We start from the raw sequence: 16,163 nt of genomic DNA on the forward strand, positions 1-16,163 counted from the left end.
CGAATCTGCAATTTAATGAAGTGTTTCAGTATCATATCCGAATTTCAGATACTTCTTCCAAATAACACGTATTAATGATGACATGTTAACATACCTCCTACTTTATATTATAAGAAAAAAGCTACTTTTTAAATAAATAATTTAGCTAGAATGTCCAAATTGACCATTGACCTCAACGGGTTGGTAGCAACTTTCCTGTCGTAACGACCATCTGTTTGGTGTGTATTTAGAATAAACTTTTGATTCGAAACAGATAATCTTTGTGTCAATTTGAAGTATAGGAAACACAGATGCTAAGGCATATAAGAAACGGATATTAAAATATCTGATGCACTGAAAAATCGGCAACAAATTTGATAATGCAGTGTGCACGTACACGTAATGGAAAATACCTTCATAGCAATTGCAAATATACATAAAACAAAAATATTAAGCAGTAATTTGAGAAAAATCCTATTAACTTGAATCATCCTTGGTCAAACATAATATTTTCATACATTGCAGTCTATACACTTATGAAAATCGATTTATTTACTATTTTATACATAATTCATATATTTTTCAAATACAAAACTGATTTAAAACATGGGTGATAAAATTTACAACAAAACAGTTGGATGTACAAAACATACTATAATATCTTTTTAAGAATTACTAAATTTCTGGTAGGTTTAGTAATATATCAACAATTAAGAAAATCTATTTTACAAAAATGTTTACATCAAATGATATTATTTTACAAACAAATGTTCAAAACAAAAGTATTTAAATACAAAAATTCCTTAAAAAATATGTTTAAAGAGTGGCTGAGGTCATAAACGTACGCTGACCTAACAAAATCTGTCTGAATCTTAAGGTATGCTTACTGCTGATCTTTTTTTTGACAGTTTACACACATATGAAAATCGATTTCTTTACTACTTTATATATAATTCATATATTCGGCAAATACAAAACTGATACAAATAGATAAATACAGAATCCCTAAAGAAAGCCCAACACGACATCGATGAAAAAAAGACAACAAAACAGTTTGATGTACAAAACATTATATCTTTTTTAGAATTACTAAATTTTTGGAAGGGTTAGCATTGGATCAACAAATAAACAAATAAAATCAATTTTACAAAACTGTTTACATCAATTGATATTTTTTTTATAAAAAATGATGTTCCAAACAAATGTTTAGAAATACAAAACTTCCTTAAAAATATGTTTAAAGAGTGGCTGAGGTCAAAAACTTAGGATGACCTCAAAAGACTGTCTGAATCTAAAATTATGCCTACAGCTTGATTTTTATATATTGTATATAATTTTGCCTGATTTCTTTCCGACTTCATGTCAGTATGTCACATTTTTAATTGATACGTCACATGTCTTAGTAAAAACAGTGATTTTATTGTATATTCTCACAAACATTCGGTCCCTCTATTTTCAAAGAGAAAAATAAAAAAACAATAAAAAGCACAGTAAAACAGACTGTAAAAGTAAAACAGATAAATAAGTAAATAACAAAACAAGCATTCATGTTACTGAAAACTATCATAGAAATCAATCGAATAAACATAGTTACTCTTTTTCATAAGAAGTCATTCACAATATGTTCTACAAGTTTCACAAATAATACTGGAAACGGAAGAAAAGAACCGTTCTTGGTGTATTCTTTAAACGAATTTAAATGGCATATTACATTACAAGCTTCTTTAAATTCCGTTTTGTTAATTAGCAAACCATTACAAGTGTTATTACTAGTATATGTTAAAAATTCAAATTTTATTTTAATGGTCAATCTTCAACTCAATCATTTAAAGTCATGACTATCATACGGCGGTGGTCTGTCATTAAAACCACCTTTCTCCATTGGAGTTTCAACATAGTTGTTGGGTTCGACCGAAAAGGCTTCTTTCGCGTTGAATTTCGTCCGACAGTTGACCCCGGCAGCTGAAAGACTGGATGATGAGCGAACCATACTGAGGCTGGCAAAGCTTCCTCTATTCTTATTCTGTCGGAATCGTCGTCTGATGAATTAAAAAATTTAATTAACTTTGATTTTTCGAAAAATATCAAACTGCTTGTCATTAAGATTAATTAATAAAGGCACATGACTATCACAAACATCAACTAAATATCGTATTATGTATAAGGATCACTCTAAATTATACACTGAACAAGAATATGTAGGTTTCGCAACTCCTGACTAACGACATTTAAAACTAATAATGACAAGTATAAGAAATTCATTTTGTTTTATAAAATAGCATTATGCACTAATCAGCTAGACAGTTTAACTTTGATTGGTAGATGAATAACGTCATGACTGGGATTACACTTGTCATTCTCTAAACTAAAGATTATAAACTTATTATATTCTTTCGTCTAAATTCGGAGTAAAGCAAAGATCTTTTAAATCGGTACCAAATACATACATACAAATCAATTCAATTAATATTATTTTTGTTTTATACACGAATACATGCCAGACTTCAAGAATGATATGGTTTTATTTTTATAATAAAATATACTGCTTTGCTATCACATCTAATGCCTTTAATTTATGTCAATTTTAATACGATCCCAACCATTACACCAAACGGGATACACATGCAATATGGAATTTAGTTACCTTTTAGCGTTTTTCCACAAACAAAAACCGCCAGCAGTAACGGATGGTACAAAAACAACTACACAGACAACGGCAACAATGATAACAGCTGAAAAATTATAAATACAAATCAATGACCACAAAATCGAACCTTGTTACACTTTTAAGTAAATCATAACTATTGAATTACCGTCACTGTTGTTATTGTCACCATTATTGTGTAAATTGTTTAATTATATGTATTCTAATTGTATCTACCCAGAATCATGGACAAAGGGTATTATTGTACCCGTTCCAAAAAAGGGCCATTTGAACAGTGTTGACAACTTTAGAGGTATAATGCTTACTAGTATTTTTTCAAAGATATTTTCACAATTGCTAGACACTAGAGCACGCGCTTTTATTGAGAATAATAGTATTTTAAGTGATTGTCAATATGGGTTTAGACAAAAAACGCAGTACTGTGGATTGTATATATGTTTTACAAACTTTGTTAAATAGAGTTATCCAGCATGAAAAAAAGAAATTATATTGTGCATTCGTTGATTTTAAAAAGGCATTTGACCTAGTTTATAGAAATGGAATTTGGTTTAAATTGTTACAATATCAAATGTCGTCTAAATTTATTAATATGTTGAAAACTATGTACATGTCTGTGAAAACTTGTGTGAGATCAAACGGGAATTTTGTCTGAATATTTTGACAGTTATATGGGTGTTAAACAAGGAGAGACGTTATCTCCCCTATTGTTTATACTATTTATAAATGATATGGAAGAAAATATTAAAGATATAAATGCCGATCTAGTAACTTTACATGAAATACAAATTTTTATGCTTCTTTTTGCAGATGACACTGTATTGTTTTCCTACTCTTTAACAGGATTGCAGACATTGCTTAATAAGTTACATGTATATTGTCTAAAATGGAACATTACTGTAAATGCGTCGAAAACTGTAGCTATGGTATGTAAACTTGGAAACAGACGTGAAAATATTGATGTTTATTACGATAATGTTAAACTTAATGTTGTCAATAAATTTTGTTATCTAGGTGTAATGTTATCAAGTAATGGAAAATTTTTATAATGTTCAAAAAACTTTATCTGGGCAAGCACTACGTGCCCTATTTACTCTTAACTCATTATTTGATGTTGTATCTTTAGCTGTCTCAGAAAAGTTGAAATTGTTTGATGCAATGATTTTGCCAATTTTAAACTATGGATGTGAAATATGGGGATTCCATAAAGCCCCTGATATTGAAAAAGTGTACATAAGATTTCTTAAACAGATATTGCATGTTAGACAGCAAACCACTAACATTACTGTATATGCAGAACTTGGTAAAGTACCATTAGATATAATTAGGAAAGAACGTATTCTTAAATATTGGTGTAAAATTGTGAATTCTCCAAATACAATGGTGCATAAAAGTTTTATAGATAGTAAGCATAACAATGTTAAGGATTCTTGGGCAGTATTTGTTAAATCATTACTAGAAAACTTAGGTTTTGCATATTTATGGAATTGTATTTCCATTTCTCAATATCAATTGAATGCTGTGATCGAAAGATTGTATAGTCAATATTATCAAGATTTATACTCAATGATTGATACAATGCCAAAACTGAGTACCTATAAAATTATAAAAGATTGCATTGGATTTGAAAAATATTTGACGTGTGTCAAAACTGATGTTTATCGTATTGCATTAACTAGATTAAGATGTTCATCCCATAGACTTGCAATTGAAGAAGGTCGTTTCAGAAATGTTGTAAGAGAAGATAGAAAATGTATATATTGTAAAATGAATGCTATTGAAAAATGAATATCATTTTGTTCTTGTGTGCCCGCATTATCGAGATATAAGAAATGCATGTCTCCCTAAATATTATTGCCATTGGCCAACGTCTCAGAAATTTAAAACTTTGTTAACTACACAACAGTCGAATGTTTTAAATAAGTTAGCAAAATTTATATATTTAGCAAATATAAAACGCACTGCGTTTACTGATTAGATTTATATTAGTTCAAATATAATACTGTATTACTTTTTTTGCATGTAAAGCACATAATTTTGTTTGTGTGGCCTGGTAACATGTACCGATCTTGTATTATACATGTTTATAATTATACGACCCAGTTATCGGAATATTTTATCGGACAATGTAGTAGTCACTTGCAAATAAATTTATGTGCTATCGAATTGAAATGTATAAATATGAGTGTTTCCTTATACATATATATTATAATTGACATTTATCATCATTCTTTGTATATAACATACTCTTCTCATGATATTTGTTGCCGCCTAATATATTCATTTAGGCAAAAAACTGTATATAATGTTTATATGCCTAATAAAATATTGAATTGAAAATTGAAATTGTTATTTTAGAACCATCGTATTATCAAAATAATCTTATGACGAAATGTGAAGAATGTAATGAAATGAAATTATTGACTTTAGATTAGAAGTTTAGTAAAATGAAGGACGTTTTAAACAGCAAAATTTAAATGTGGTAGAATCGGTTTGATTGAGCTCGTTCATGGAAAGTGGGTAAAGCTAGCTAACGTACAACGCCCTAGAACCGGTTTATGCACAATTAAACAGCGGTTATGAATATGTCACATCAAGGTAGCAATATTCAATGCCATTGAGACAAATAGAAGAGAATTGCCAAACACTGATATAAAAATATTGCATTTACTTATGTTGCTGTCCTTTTTGCCTTCATCATCGTCATTATCGTCATCATCATCACGAGAATCACCTTCATCTGCTTTTTTCACTTGAAATGCAAACAAAAACTGATAAAGACTAAGAATCCTTCGGATCCGCTCTCGTAGCTTAAAACTGATAAATTCATAGCACGTTGATGCATGCTGTACATGTAAAATGCATCGAATGCGTAAAGTCTATCTTTTAACTCGCTATATAAATACTTATGTATGCTTAGTTATTAAATAATTACTCATAGTTTTGTTTCAAACGATTTCATAACAAATATCCTACCAGAACATTCAGATATATCCGAAGAACCATATGTTGACGTGGTATATCCTGATGGACAAGATATGCATTCAGTCTGACCAACCAACGGTTGGTAGGTTCCTACTTCGCAGTTTATACATTTGAAGTCAACAAGGTAGGTTCCCACAGGGCACTGTGCTGATAAGTTGAAAAGAAAAAAAAATACTTTGAGCATCTGAAACAAGTCAAAGAAGTTTGCTAAAAAAGAATCCAGAAAAGACCGGAAAAATATGAAAGGCTGTTAATTTAACCAAGTTTTACCTTTGAGGGTAATTATAGTTATTGCGCTTCCCCTTATTTGTACATGAATGAAGTTTCTAGTTTTCTTCAAATAAGTATAAAACATTTCACTGAATAAGACATGGACATCGTTAGTTATTCAAACTGATTTGCATTTATGAGGCTATGTATTCGATTCGAAACAAACAAGCAAAGTTTTTTCATCATATGCCTGAATAAATGATAAAGATATGATATTGACGGAATTATATTTATAATATCAATGTTCACATACATACCTTTTCTTTGCAAAGTAAGTGAGCAGATGGACCAATATTTTATATTATTTTTACAGTTATAAGGCATTTGTCAAAAAACAGCAGTCAAAAACAATTAATCCCACGGCCCATATGGTTGTCTTGTTTTCTTAATTAAGACTTTATGGAATGAAGCGTATAATTCATTGAATGTTGACAAACGGAAGAACGTACGTTTGGTAAGAGGAGGCCAAGAATATATCAAATCTACATTAGACGTGGAATAATATTGAAACAAATGGAAATTTCCAATTTAAAACAGGACAAGTGACTTGCAATTAAAGGAAACTCACTACTTACCACACAGTCCATCTGCACCAGCATATCCGTTCGGACATGCAACAGTGCCTACAAAATCTACTGAAGTATTTTCTAGTGTATACTCAACACCGTCGACCGTAACTTGAAATACTGATGCTGTGTTGTTTTGCATAAATTCAATAACTTCGTTTATTGAAGTGAGAGCCTCAAGCAACTCAGTCATAGCAGATGTTTCTTTATAGATAAAATGATAAAAGTAGATACATTTGAAACTAATTTAGGTAAGCTCGTGTATTCTTAAATAAATGATATGCCACTGGATAATAATCCTTTCAACTTTTGGGAAGTTTTAAATTACTATATTATGATGTTCTGTTTCTTAAAAATCATTATATATGTGCCTGAATACGTCTATCTGGTACGTCTATCCGGGAGTGGCAATCGCCTATTCAAACCAATTTTACTCCTGTCTGTTGCTTCTTTTTTAGTAATGTAACAGCTGCCGATATTTGAATCAAATTTTAGCACAACGATAATGCACGATGACAATGAGTAAGAGACTGCACCAACGAATTTTTGAAAACCCATGAAAAGAATATAAAAAGTTTTAAAGTTTTCATGCATTAAATCCAAGTCAAAATAATAAAACATGAATCAAAAAGGAGAATACTGTAAAACAGACTACAGGCAAAACACTTTAGAATAAATACCGAATCATTTTAAAGACCTACCTGTGCCGTTAGAAAGATAACCAGCTATGTCTAAACTGCCTGTATCGGTCAGTTGGATAGAGAATTGCACCGATAATGTTGTGGATGATGCTCTTCTTTTGCGACTTTGGGTGCCACTGGAAACCGTTGTTGTAATTGTACACGCATCGTTAGAATTGCAACCAACGCCAGATAAATTATTTTCAACTGCTGCAATTACATTAGTTTGGGCGGATCCGGAAACAGACTGCGTGTATTCCACAGTTGCTCGTGTCCCGAAAAAGTCAGGTCGACTTAATTCTAAAATCATATTAGAAATTATGATTTTACTTCTTCAAGATATGAGAAATAATTGATTTATTTTACCATGGAAAATCAAGCAAACTCCAACAAAAGCTTAAACTAAATCTCTGTTGCAATTGTTTAAGAAATTTTTAACTAACATTTTATCCATCATCCCCATATATGACACATGTCAAACTTTCTATATAATTAAGAAACAAGAACCGGTTGAACCGGGTGATGCTCCCCGAGAAGGTTCTGGACACAGGAAAGTATAAAAAAATGAACAAAGGGCAATAACTCCAAAATTAGACCAGACTTTGTTTAGGTTCTTTAAGCATTGCAGTTCTATCCAATTATATATAGCTACCTACAAAGTTTCATGTTGATATCTCTAATAGTTTTAAAGTAATGTCCAGGACAAAAGTCAAAAAGTAAAAATAAACAAAGGGCAATTACTTCAAAATAAGGCAAGGCAGAGTAATGATTCTTAAGCACTGCACTTCCACCCAATGAGACCTATCTATCTACAAAGTTTCATGTTGATATCTCTTATAATTTTAGAGTAATGTCCCAGACAAAGTTCAAAATGTCCAAATTAACACAGGGCAATAACTCCAAAAGTAGGCAAGACAGTGTTACAGTTCTTGTGCACTGCAAACTTACTCAATAAGATCTATCTACCTACAAAGTTTCATGTTGATATCTCTTATACATTAAGAGTTATGTCCCGGACAAAGTTCAAAGTGTAAAAATAAACAAAGGGGGATAATTAAAAAATTAGGCATGGCAGAGTTAAGGTTCTTGTGCACTGCACACCTACTCAATGAGATCTATCTACCTACAAAGTTTCATGTTGATATCTCTTATACTTTTAGAGTTATGTCCCGGACAAAGTTCAAAGTGTAAAATAAACAAAGGGGGATAATTCAAAAATTAGACAAGGTAGAGTTACGGTTCTTGTGCACTGCACACCTACTTAATGAGATCTATCTACCTACAAAGTTTCATGTTGATACCTCTTATACTTTTAGAGTTATGTCCAGGACAAATTTCAAAGTGTAAAATAAACAAAGGGGGATAATTCAAAAATTAGGCAAGGCAGTTACGGTTCTTGTGCACTACACACCTACTCAATGAGATCTATCTACCTACAAAGTTTCATGTTGATACCTCTTATACTTTTAGAGTTATGTCCCGGACAAAGTTCAAAGTGTAAAATAAACAAAGGGGGATAATTCAAAAATTTGGCAAGGCAGAGTTACGGTTCTTGTGCACTGCACACCTACTCAATGACATCTATCTAACTACAAAGTTTCATGTTGATACCTCTTATACTTTTAGAGTTATGTCCCAGACAAATTACAAAGTGTAAAATAAACAAAGGGGGTAATTCAAAAATCAGGCAAGGCAGAGTTACGGTTCTTGTGCACTGCACACCTACTCAATGAGATCTATCTACCTACAAAGTTTTATGTTGATACCTCTTATACTTTTAGAGTTATGTCCCGGACAAAGTTCAAAGTGTAAAAATAAACAAAGGGGAATAATTCAAAAATTAGGCAAGGCAGAGTTACGGTTCTTGTGCACTGCACACCTACTCAATGAGATCTATCTACCTACAAAGTTTCATGTTGATACCTCTTATACTTTTAGAGTTATGTCCAGGACAAATTTCAAAGTGTAAAATAAACAAAGTGGGATAATTCAAAAATTAGGCAAGGCAGTTACGGTTCTTGTGCACTGCACACCTACTCAATGAGATCTATCTACCTACAAAGTTTCATGTTGATACCTCTTATACTTTTAGAGTTATGTCCCAGACAAATTTCAAAGTGTAAAATAAACAAAGGGGGATAATTCAAAAATTAGGCAAAGCAGAGTTACGGTTCTTGTGCACTGCACACCTACTCAATGAGATCTATCTACCTACAAAGTTTAATGTTGATACCTCTTATACTTTAAGGGTTATGTCCCGGACAAAGTTCAAAGTGTAAAATAAACAAAGGGGGATAATTCAAAAATTAGGCAAGGCAGAATTACGTTCTTGTGCACTGCACACCTACTCAATGAGATCTATCTAACTACAAAGTTTCATGTTGATACCTCTTATACTTTTAGAGTTATGTCCCGGACAAATTTCAAAGTGTAAAATAAACAAAGGGGGATAATTCAAAAATTAGGCAAGGCAGAGTTACGGTTCTTGTGCACGGCACACCTACTCAATGAGATCTATCTACCTACAAAGTTTCATGTTGATACCTCTTATACTTTTAGAGTTATGTCCCGGACAATGTTCAAAGTGTAAAAATAAACAAAGGGGGATAATTCAAAAATTAGGCAAGGCAGAGTTACGGTTCTTGTGCACTGCACTTCTTCTCAATGAGATCTATCTACCTACAAAGTTTCATGTTGATACCTCTTATACTTTTAGAGTTATGTCCCGGACAAAGTTCAAAGTGTAAAAATAAACAAAGGAGAATAATTCAAAAATTAGGCAAGGCAGAGTTACGGTTCTTGTGCACGGCACACCTACTCAATGAGATCTATCTACCTACAAAGTTTCATGTTGATACCTCTTGTTGTTTCAAAGTTATGTCCCAGACAAGAAAAGGGGACGGACGGACGGACGGACGGAAAGACGGACGGACGGACGGACAAGGCGGCGACTATATGCTCCCCCGAATTTTTTTCGGGGAGCATAAAAATATATCGTAGGTGTGGATCCCCACTCGCCAGCAATTAAAACAATATTATAGTAAACAAGTCAACAATGTAGACTCGTTTTTAGGTCGTTTGTCAATTTGAGTTACCAGCATCGGCTTAACTGGTAATAAATCATCGGCAATTATCCTAGAATTTGATGAAACGATCCCGAATTGCAAATCAATATAGTAACACAAAGGAGAAATACAGGACAACATTAACAGCTATAAAACAGCACTTGCCATCTGCGACTGTTTCTATTTAAACACCTAAAAAGGGAGATATTCGGAGTTAAGTAACGACAAAAGTAGAAATATGCAAACTTCAAAGTCAGTTTGACTGAGTGTATTCTTTAAAAATAATTTAGGGCAATGAAATCATTCTTTTAATTGCAGAAGAACAAACTTTAATTCATCCTATAAATTGCAGAAAAAACAACTGTGTTTAAAATGTGCATAGATAAAATGTACTGACATAATCTAACTTTAATATCTTGTCACAAACAGAATCAGACATTTAAGCTTGGATAGCAATTGGCCAACTTTTAAATAATACTCACGGACGCATTCTGGGATTTTATCAGTTGGGAGCCATTGGTGGCCTGTTGAATCACCACATGTGTATTCAACAAAATTGGTCTGTCCATTGGGCAAAGCTTTATCAGGAAGGCAGGTCATGTTACATTTCTGCAGATGGTTAGACACATTGCGGCAGTTAACTACTGTTCCAAACTTTCTTCTTAGGCCTGGACAAGCTGAAAAGCATCAAATCTCAAACTTTCATGTTTAATTTATGTTAAATGAATGAAAAAAAGAAATTTTTTGTGCGTTTTAACCCTTTTTATAAAGTCGGGTTTTCAAAAAAAAAAAAATATATGTTTTTTCATGTTTAAATAGCTTTAAAAAGGTGAAAACAGGGGGTTTTTTTTACTTGATAAAGGGCCCCGATAATTTTAATTATTCGGGTAAATATCTATTTAAATTTGTATTTTTGTAATTCCGTTTTTTCTTTATTTTTATTTCCAAAAATTTTTAAGTTTTTTAAGGGAAAACATTTTCTTTTGGGCATGCTTGATCCCCTTACAAGAAATAGTTTCCGTGTCATCTTTCCACGGGGAAACATTCCATAAGGAGTGGGGTTTGGAATTTTTTAAAATTCCTTTACCTAGAATTTAAAAACCACCGCCACAGGTGACGCCACAACCGCTCCATTTACCCCACTTTTGGGCCCGCCCCCCGTTTACTGTTTTTTAAAATTTTTAAGGAAAAAATGAAAGAACTTAAATTTTTTGAGCTCTAAGTTGTCTATATCACAGTAATGTGTTAAGTTTTCCTGCCAAAACCCCTAGTAAGGAAATTATGATTATTCTATACCAGTAATGTGTTGTCTAGTAAGGAAATTATATTATTACCTTGTCCATATTATTACGATGTGGGATTTTAAAGTCAATCCTATAAGGAATGAAGAAGTTGGAGTAAAAAATACCAATTTCTCGAAAAAAATCTAAGTTCAAGGGGGACATAATTCTGGAAATAGTCTTGCTAGAGTATTCAACCTTCTCAAAAATGTTTGAGTGATAATAAGAAAACATTTTATATGAAGTTTGAAGTAGATACATTAGGAAATAAAGAAGTTATTTAAAAAAGACATTTTTTTTTCATAAAAATTTTCTAAGTTCAAGGGAGGTAATACTGAATAATTTTTGTGCTAGAGTTGTAAACCTTGTCACATATGATGCGGTTGATGACCAGAAACTTATATTTAAAGTTTTAAGTAAACACCTTAAGAAATAAAGAACTTATAGTGAAAAAGCTGAAAAATTTAAATCAGAAATCTTGAAATTCAGGCTATTTGCTGCCATAACAACCAGAATGTTCAACATAGGAAGAAAATAAAAAGATGTGCATAATCTCTAGACTGCAATCTAACTATATTTCAAGTTTCATAAAAATATTTTCAGTACTTTTTGAGTTATCACTGGATCCAGTTTATGTGTTAAATTTGCCATATTTTCAGACTATTTGTTGCCATAGCAACCAGAATGTTCAACATAAGAAAAAAAAGAAAAAGACGTGCATAATCGCCATACTGCCATCTATCCATATATCAAGTTTCATAAAAATATTTTTAGTACTTTTTGCGTTATCGCGGGATCCAGTTTTGTGGACGGACGGACGGACGGACTGACAGACAGACAGACAGGCATACGGACAGACGGACGGACGGACAGACGGACGGAGGGTTAAACCTAAAAGTCCCCTTTCCAGTTTAAATGCCGGTAGGTGACTAATTAAAAACCTACCTGGAGGTATGTACAAAAACACTCCACGTATAAAACCGTTAAATTACAAGTACAATCTAACGTTTTCCAAATTGCCTGACTAAATAAACCTTGAATACACTGGGTCTATTTGCAATAACTTTGGTGGACTTTACATAACTCCCCTGACAAAATTTCCTCCCGTTGCACATGCATAAATTCGTTTTACCATGTTTACGGCAAGTATGATTTCCCCCCACACTGGTTTGTTTGCACATTCATCAAGTTCTTTTACAAAAAAATTTTAGACTTATACTGATGATTTAAATTAATGTGCTTGTTCATTTGAATTTCGCACTATGGTGTGAAGTTAACCTATTAATCATTTATATCAGGATTAGACCATTCAAGTCCTGAGGTAAGGTATCAGCGATTTTGTTAAATTCATCTAAATATTTATCATTTACCTCATGGGAATGCAGATATTTGTATGCTAGAATGTTATTGACTACTCACGGTCACATGAGGTTGGTGTTATAATAGTTAAGCCGTCTTTAACATATGGCAAAATTTCTGTCATTGAAAATACTTCATCACTGTGTGTTACTGCGCATGTTTGTGATAATGACGTAATATCAACTTCCGTAAGTGTGCGACCATAGAGAACCAATCCAGACACATGTAATCCTGAAATACACAATGTGATTTAGTAAGAAATCACTACCAATACTTCTTGCTTCGGTAAAACATTAAAGTAATTTAAAATAAGGTTTAGTGGGTTATATTTCTTAAAAAGTTTTGGGAATAAGAAATTTAAAAGACATGTTATAACATATGGGAATACCTTCTCTACATACAGGGTTTTTAATTTGACATAAATACACAAACCATTTGACAGCACGTGCAAATTATTTGTCGTAACAGACATTTTTACATTAGATTAAATTTCATATTTTTCTTAATATTATTTTCAAATATTAATATAAACATGTGAAAATCTTTCAAAATTACCCCGTATGACTGATTCTGGATAATCCTAATTATTATGATAATTATATAAATCTTGATACTTATTTTAACAGATAACATATCAAAACATCGGGAAAAAGAAGAGACGCACCATTCGTATCAGCAACTAATTCAACGCTGCCAACTGACATTGAGCGTGACGGTTCAATAGAAATTCCCGTCTCGTCTACCTCCAATTCCCCTGCGACATATAATTGCAAGGTACCGGATGCTATATCAATAGTACAATTGATATGTGTCCAGTGGCTAGTTGACAACCTTTTGTTAGTCAAAGCAACGTTACTGAAAAAAGGATAGTAAGCCTAACTTTCGTTCCAAAATAAATCATAATGCTAAATAGTTATAAGTAAACTCAAATCAAAATAACCAATAGTATTTAATTAGAATTTATTATTTCATTCAACAGTCCATTAAATGATTTCGTTACATTTACTGCACTTTTTTATTTTGTTTTTCTAAAAATGAGAGTTTTTTTATTACGCATCGTTGTCCATCTTTTTTCTTCTTTATTTATGAACATTTTAATTGACAGATTTATATAAGACAATGAGTCATTATTACCCTGATTCAATTTGTATCGAGATCTCACTGGCTACCCGTAGAGTTACTATATCACCGACTGGATCAGCAATGTAGATTGTAACCTCTTCATTTATTTGGCCCTGTACCTTGAGCCAAACAGACATTGTCAGGACCGAAGGTTTATCAGCTGTAAAAGAACCAATTACTATCCTTTCAGGTAAACCATTTAAGAACACATCAAAGAAGTTGCAATCATCTTCAGAGATGCTGCTTGTTTTACTAGTAGCTTTTCCAGCTGGGCAGGAGTGGCAGGTAGATTTACCTTGTTCTGATTGGTAGGTGCCGATTGTACAAGCTGCACATGGCTCCATGGTTGCACTGGAAAAGTAGCCTGGGCTGCATAATTCTGTAAAAAATGTTTGATGATTAAGTTGTAATTATTTTTTTCATTTCATTGTCTGTAAGGAAATTATTCAATTTTGGAGAAGAAAACTATAATCATGTTACAAATAGTATAATAGGAACGATAACATAATATAGCAGTTTTATATCTCTCTATGGACCGGAGTGCACAACATTCATTAGTTAAAATTTGGCTATTATCATGATTTACTAAGAATAAAGGGTAAATACATGTTCTCATGTGTTAACATTTGCAAAAGCACAAAGATTATGACGTCAATAATGTCAGAGGACTTCTAACTTCTAAAAAGTTGCCCGTACTTTACTTCAGTGTTGTTATGTTTTTCTGGTCCTTCGGGATCATTGATGCCAGCACTATTGAGTGTTGAGAACCGGTACTAGGGGGCGTGAGGGATGTTGCACGTATTCATTAGCCCTCATGAACAGACTCAATCAAACCGAGTCTGCAATTCTCTTGTAATTTTGTTGTGATTAATGCTTCCGAGGGATCACTTTGTTTCCAGAATTTTTTCTTTCCATATATGTTTATGCACGGAAAAGGTGCATTAGCGCTATTCTTGCATAATCATGTTCGTAAAATTAGATGAAATTGTGTTTCAGCATTTAGTTTGTATAAAATGTGTCCTTTTTACAATGCTTATGATATAAAATTATCATAGCTTTCTTTACACCATTCAACAGACTAGTTATTTTTGCATGACATCCAATATAGCATGTTCAAAATTCTGCAGTAAAGCCACGAGCCTCCTTAAAGTTATTGTATCCCTTTGTGTGCAAGTTTTGATCAAGTTTCTAGTTGACTATCAAAAATCACGGAAAATTTGTTGTAGCTTTGATTATTAAATATTCATATATATATTTTCTTAACCATAACGTAGAACATTGCAAAATTGTTTTTCAAAAAAAATTATTACATATATCATTGCATTTTCAAACATAACGAAAAATATCAAATTGAGGAAAAACAACTTTACATTTACTCACTTAAACACTTGTTGATGTCTTTAGCGCCAGTAGACAATGTACTGTAGCCGTCGGGACATAAATGAAATTGGTTGGCTCCTTCAGTGTCCATATATTCTCCTATCTTACAGAACTCACAGTTTTCCGTATCAGAATCCAAGTAAAACCCTGGTGGACATGGCTCTGAAAAAAGGTTATGATCGAATAAATGCAATAAGCCCAAGTATTTGCAATAAACAAGAACAATATGTTATCAGAATATTATCATAAGTACATTACAGGTAAATCCAAGCTTGATACATCACTTGACCTATATAATCGAAGGTATGGTATTTTATTTTGGTGACAAAATTAGAAGTTACTGTTATTAAACTTATATATTCATTTGTATAAATATCAAATCAATGGTCAATTAGTTAATTGAATGCTCAGGATCAGAACATCTTTAAGACATTAACTTATACCAGAAAAAGGTTTTCCTAAGTCTTACTACATGACAAACTCCCTGTATCCAGTTTGTATCCAGGATTGCAAGACAAATCCGCGGTACCCCTCTGAACGCCGTCAACTGGTAAAGTTAAACCCTGTACGTTTAAAATTACACCGTCGTGAGCATCTTGCTCTATTTCATCGGCAATACTGTTAAGATCACTTAAAAAATCCATGTAAGCGTCCTGTGCTGACCTTTCCCCTTGTTCCCATTTCTTCTTAACAAGAAACTTATTAAACCGTAAACATTACGTTTGAAGATAATGTGTGAAGTTGCAGATTTGCGTTTTCTACTTGACGTATTACCACAGACAACGTCTAAATTTTCTATTTTGCATGTGTTGTTG

The 16,163-nt window shown here is 32.4% G+C and overlaps 2 protein-coding genes across 2 annotated transcripts; both read right to left on the reverse strand.

Annotated features, from left to right (window-relative positions):
* Positions 1-1,078: 1,078 nt before the first annotated feature.
* Positions 1,079-10,916, reverse strand: LOC132757631 (uncharacterized). The gene is made up of 7 exons (XM_060748953.1): positions 10,690-10,916; positions 7,164-7,442; positions 6,472-6,666; positions 5,618-5,773; positions 5,313-5,393; positions 2,624-2,711; positions 1,079-2,018 (listed from the first exon to the last, which is right to left on the reverse strand). The coding sequence occupies exons 1-7, from the start codon at positions 10,805-10,807 to the stop codon at positions 1,802-1,804; spliced, it is 1,134 nt and encodes a 377-aa protein (XP_060604936.1). The 5' UTR covers positions 10,808-10,916; the 3' UTR covers positions 1,079-1,801.
* A 1,963-nt stretch (positions 10,917-12,879) lies between these two features.
* Positions 12,880-16,132, reverse strand: LOC132757632 (uncharacterized). The gene is made up of 5 exons (XM_060748955.1): positions 15,818-16,132; positions 15,349-15,510; positions 13,981-14,347; positions 13,511-13,701; positions 12,880-13,077 (listed from the first exon to the last, which is right to left on the reverse strand). The coding sequence occupies exons 1-5, from the start codon at positions 15,990-15,992 to the stop codon at positions 12,899-12,901; spliced, it is 1,074 nt and encodes a 357-aa protein (XP_060604938.1). The 5' UTR covers positions 15,993-16,132; the 3' UTR covers positions 12,880-12,898.
* Positions 16,133-16,163: the final 31 nt, after the last annotated feature.

Source organism: Ruditapes philippinarum, unplaced genomic scaffold (genome assembly GCF_026571515.1).
Source record: "Ruditapes philippinarum isolate M1 unplaced genomic scaffold, ASM2657151v2 ctg591_1_1_1_1, whole genome shotgun sequence".
Taxonomy (NCBI): Eukaryota; Metazoa; Mollusca; class Bivalvia; order Venerida; family Veneridae; genus Ruditapes; species Ruditapes philippinarum.

Bases quoted from the DNA above. Each gene is read 5' to 3' on its own strand.
- LOC132757631 (XM_060748953.1), bottom strand. From the start codon at position 10,807: ATGACCTGCCTTCCTGATAAAGCTTTGCCCAATGGACAGACCAATTTT. The intron at 6,667-7,163 runs GTAGGTCTTTAA...TTATCTATAAAG, and splicing joins TTATCTTTCTAACGGCACAG to AAACATCTGCTATGACTGAG. The intron at 5,774-6,471 runs GTAAGTAGTGAG...TCAACTTATCAG, and splicing joins TGGTGCAGATGGACTGTGTG to CACAGTGCCCTGTGGGAACC.
- LOC132757632 (XM_060748955.1), bottom strand. From the start codon at position 15,992: ATGGATTTTTTAAGTGATCTTAACAGTATTGCCGATGAAATAGAGCAA. The intron at 15,511-15,817 runs GTAAGACTTAGG...ACCTTTTTTCAG, and splicing joins TACAGGGAGTTTGTCATGTA to AGCCATGTCCACCAGGGTTT. The intron at 13,702-13,980 runs GTAATAATGACT...TCCTTTTTTCAG, and splicing joins TCGATACAAATTGAATCAGG to TAACGTTGCTTTGACTAACA.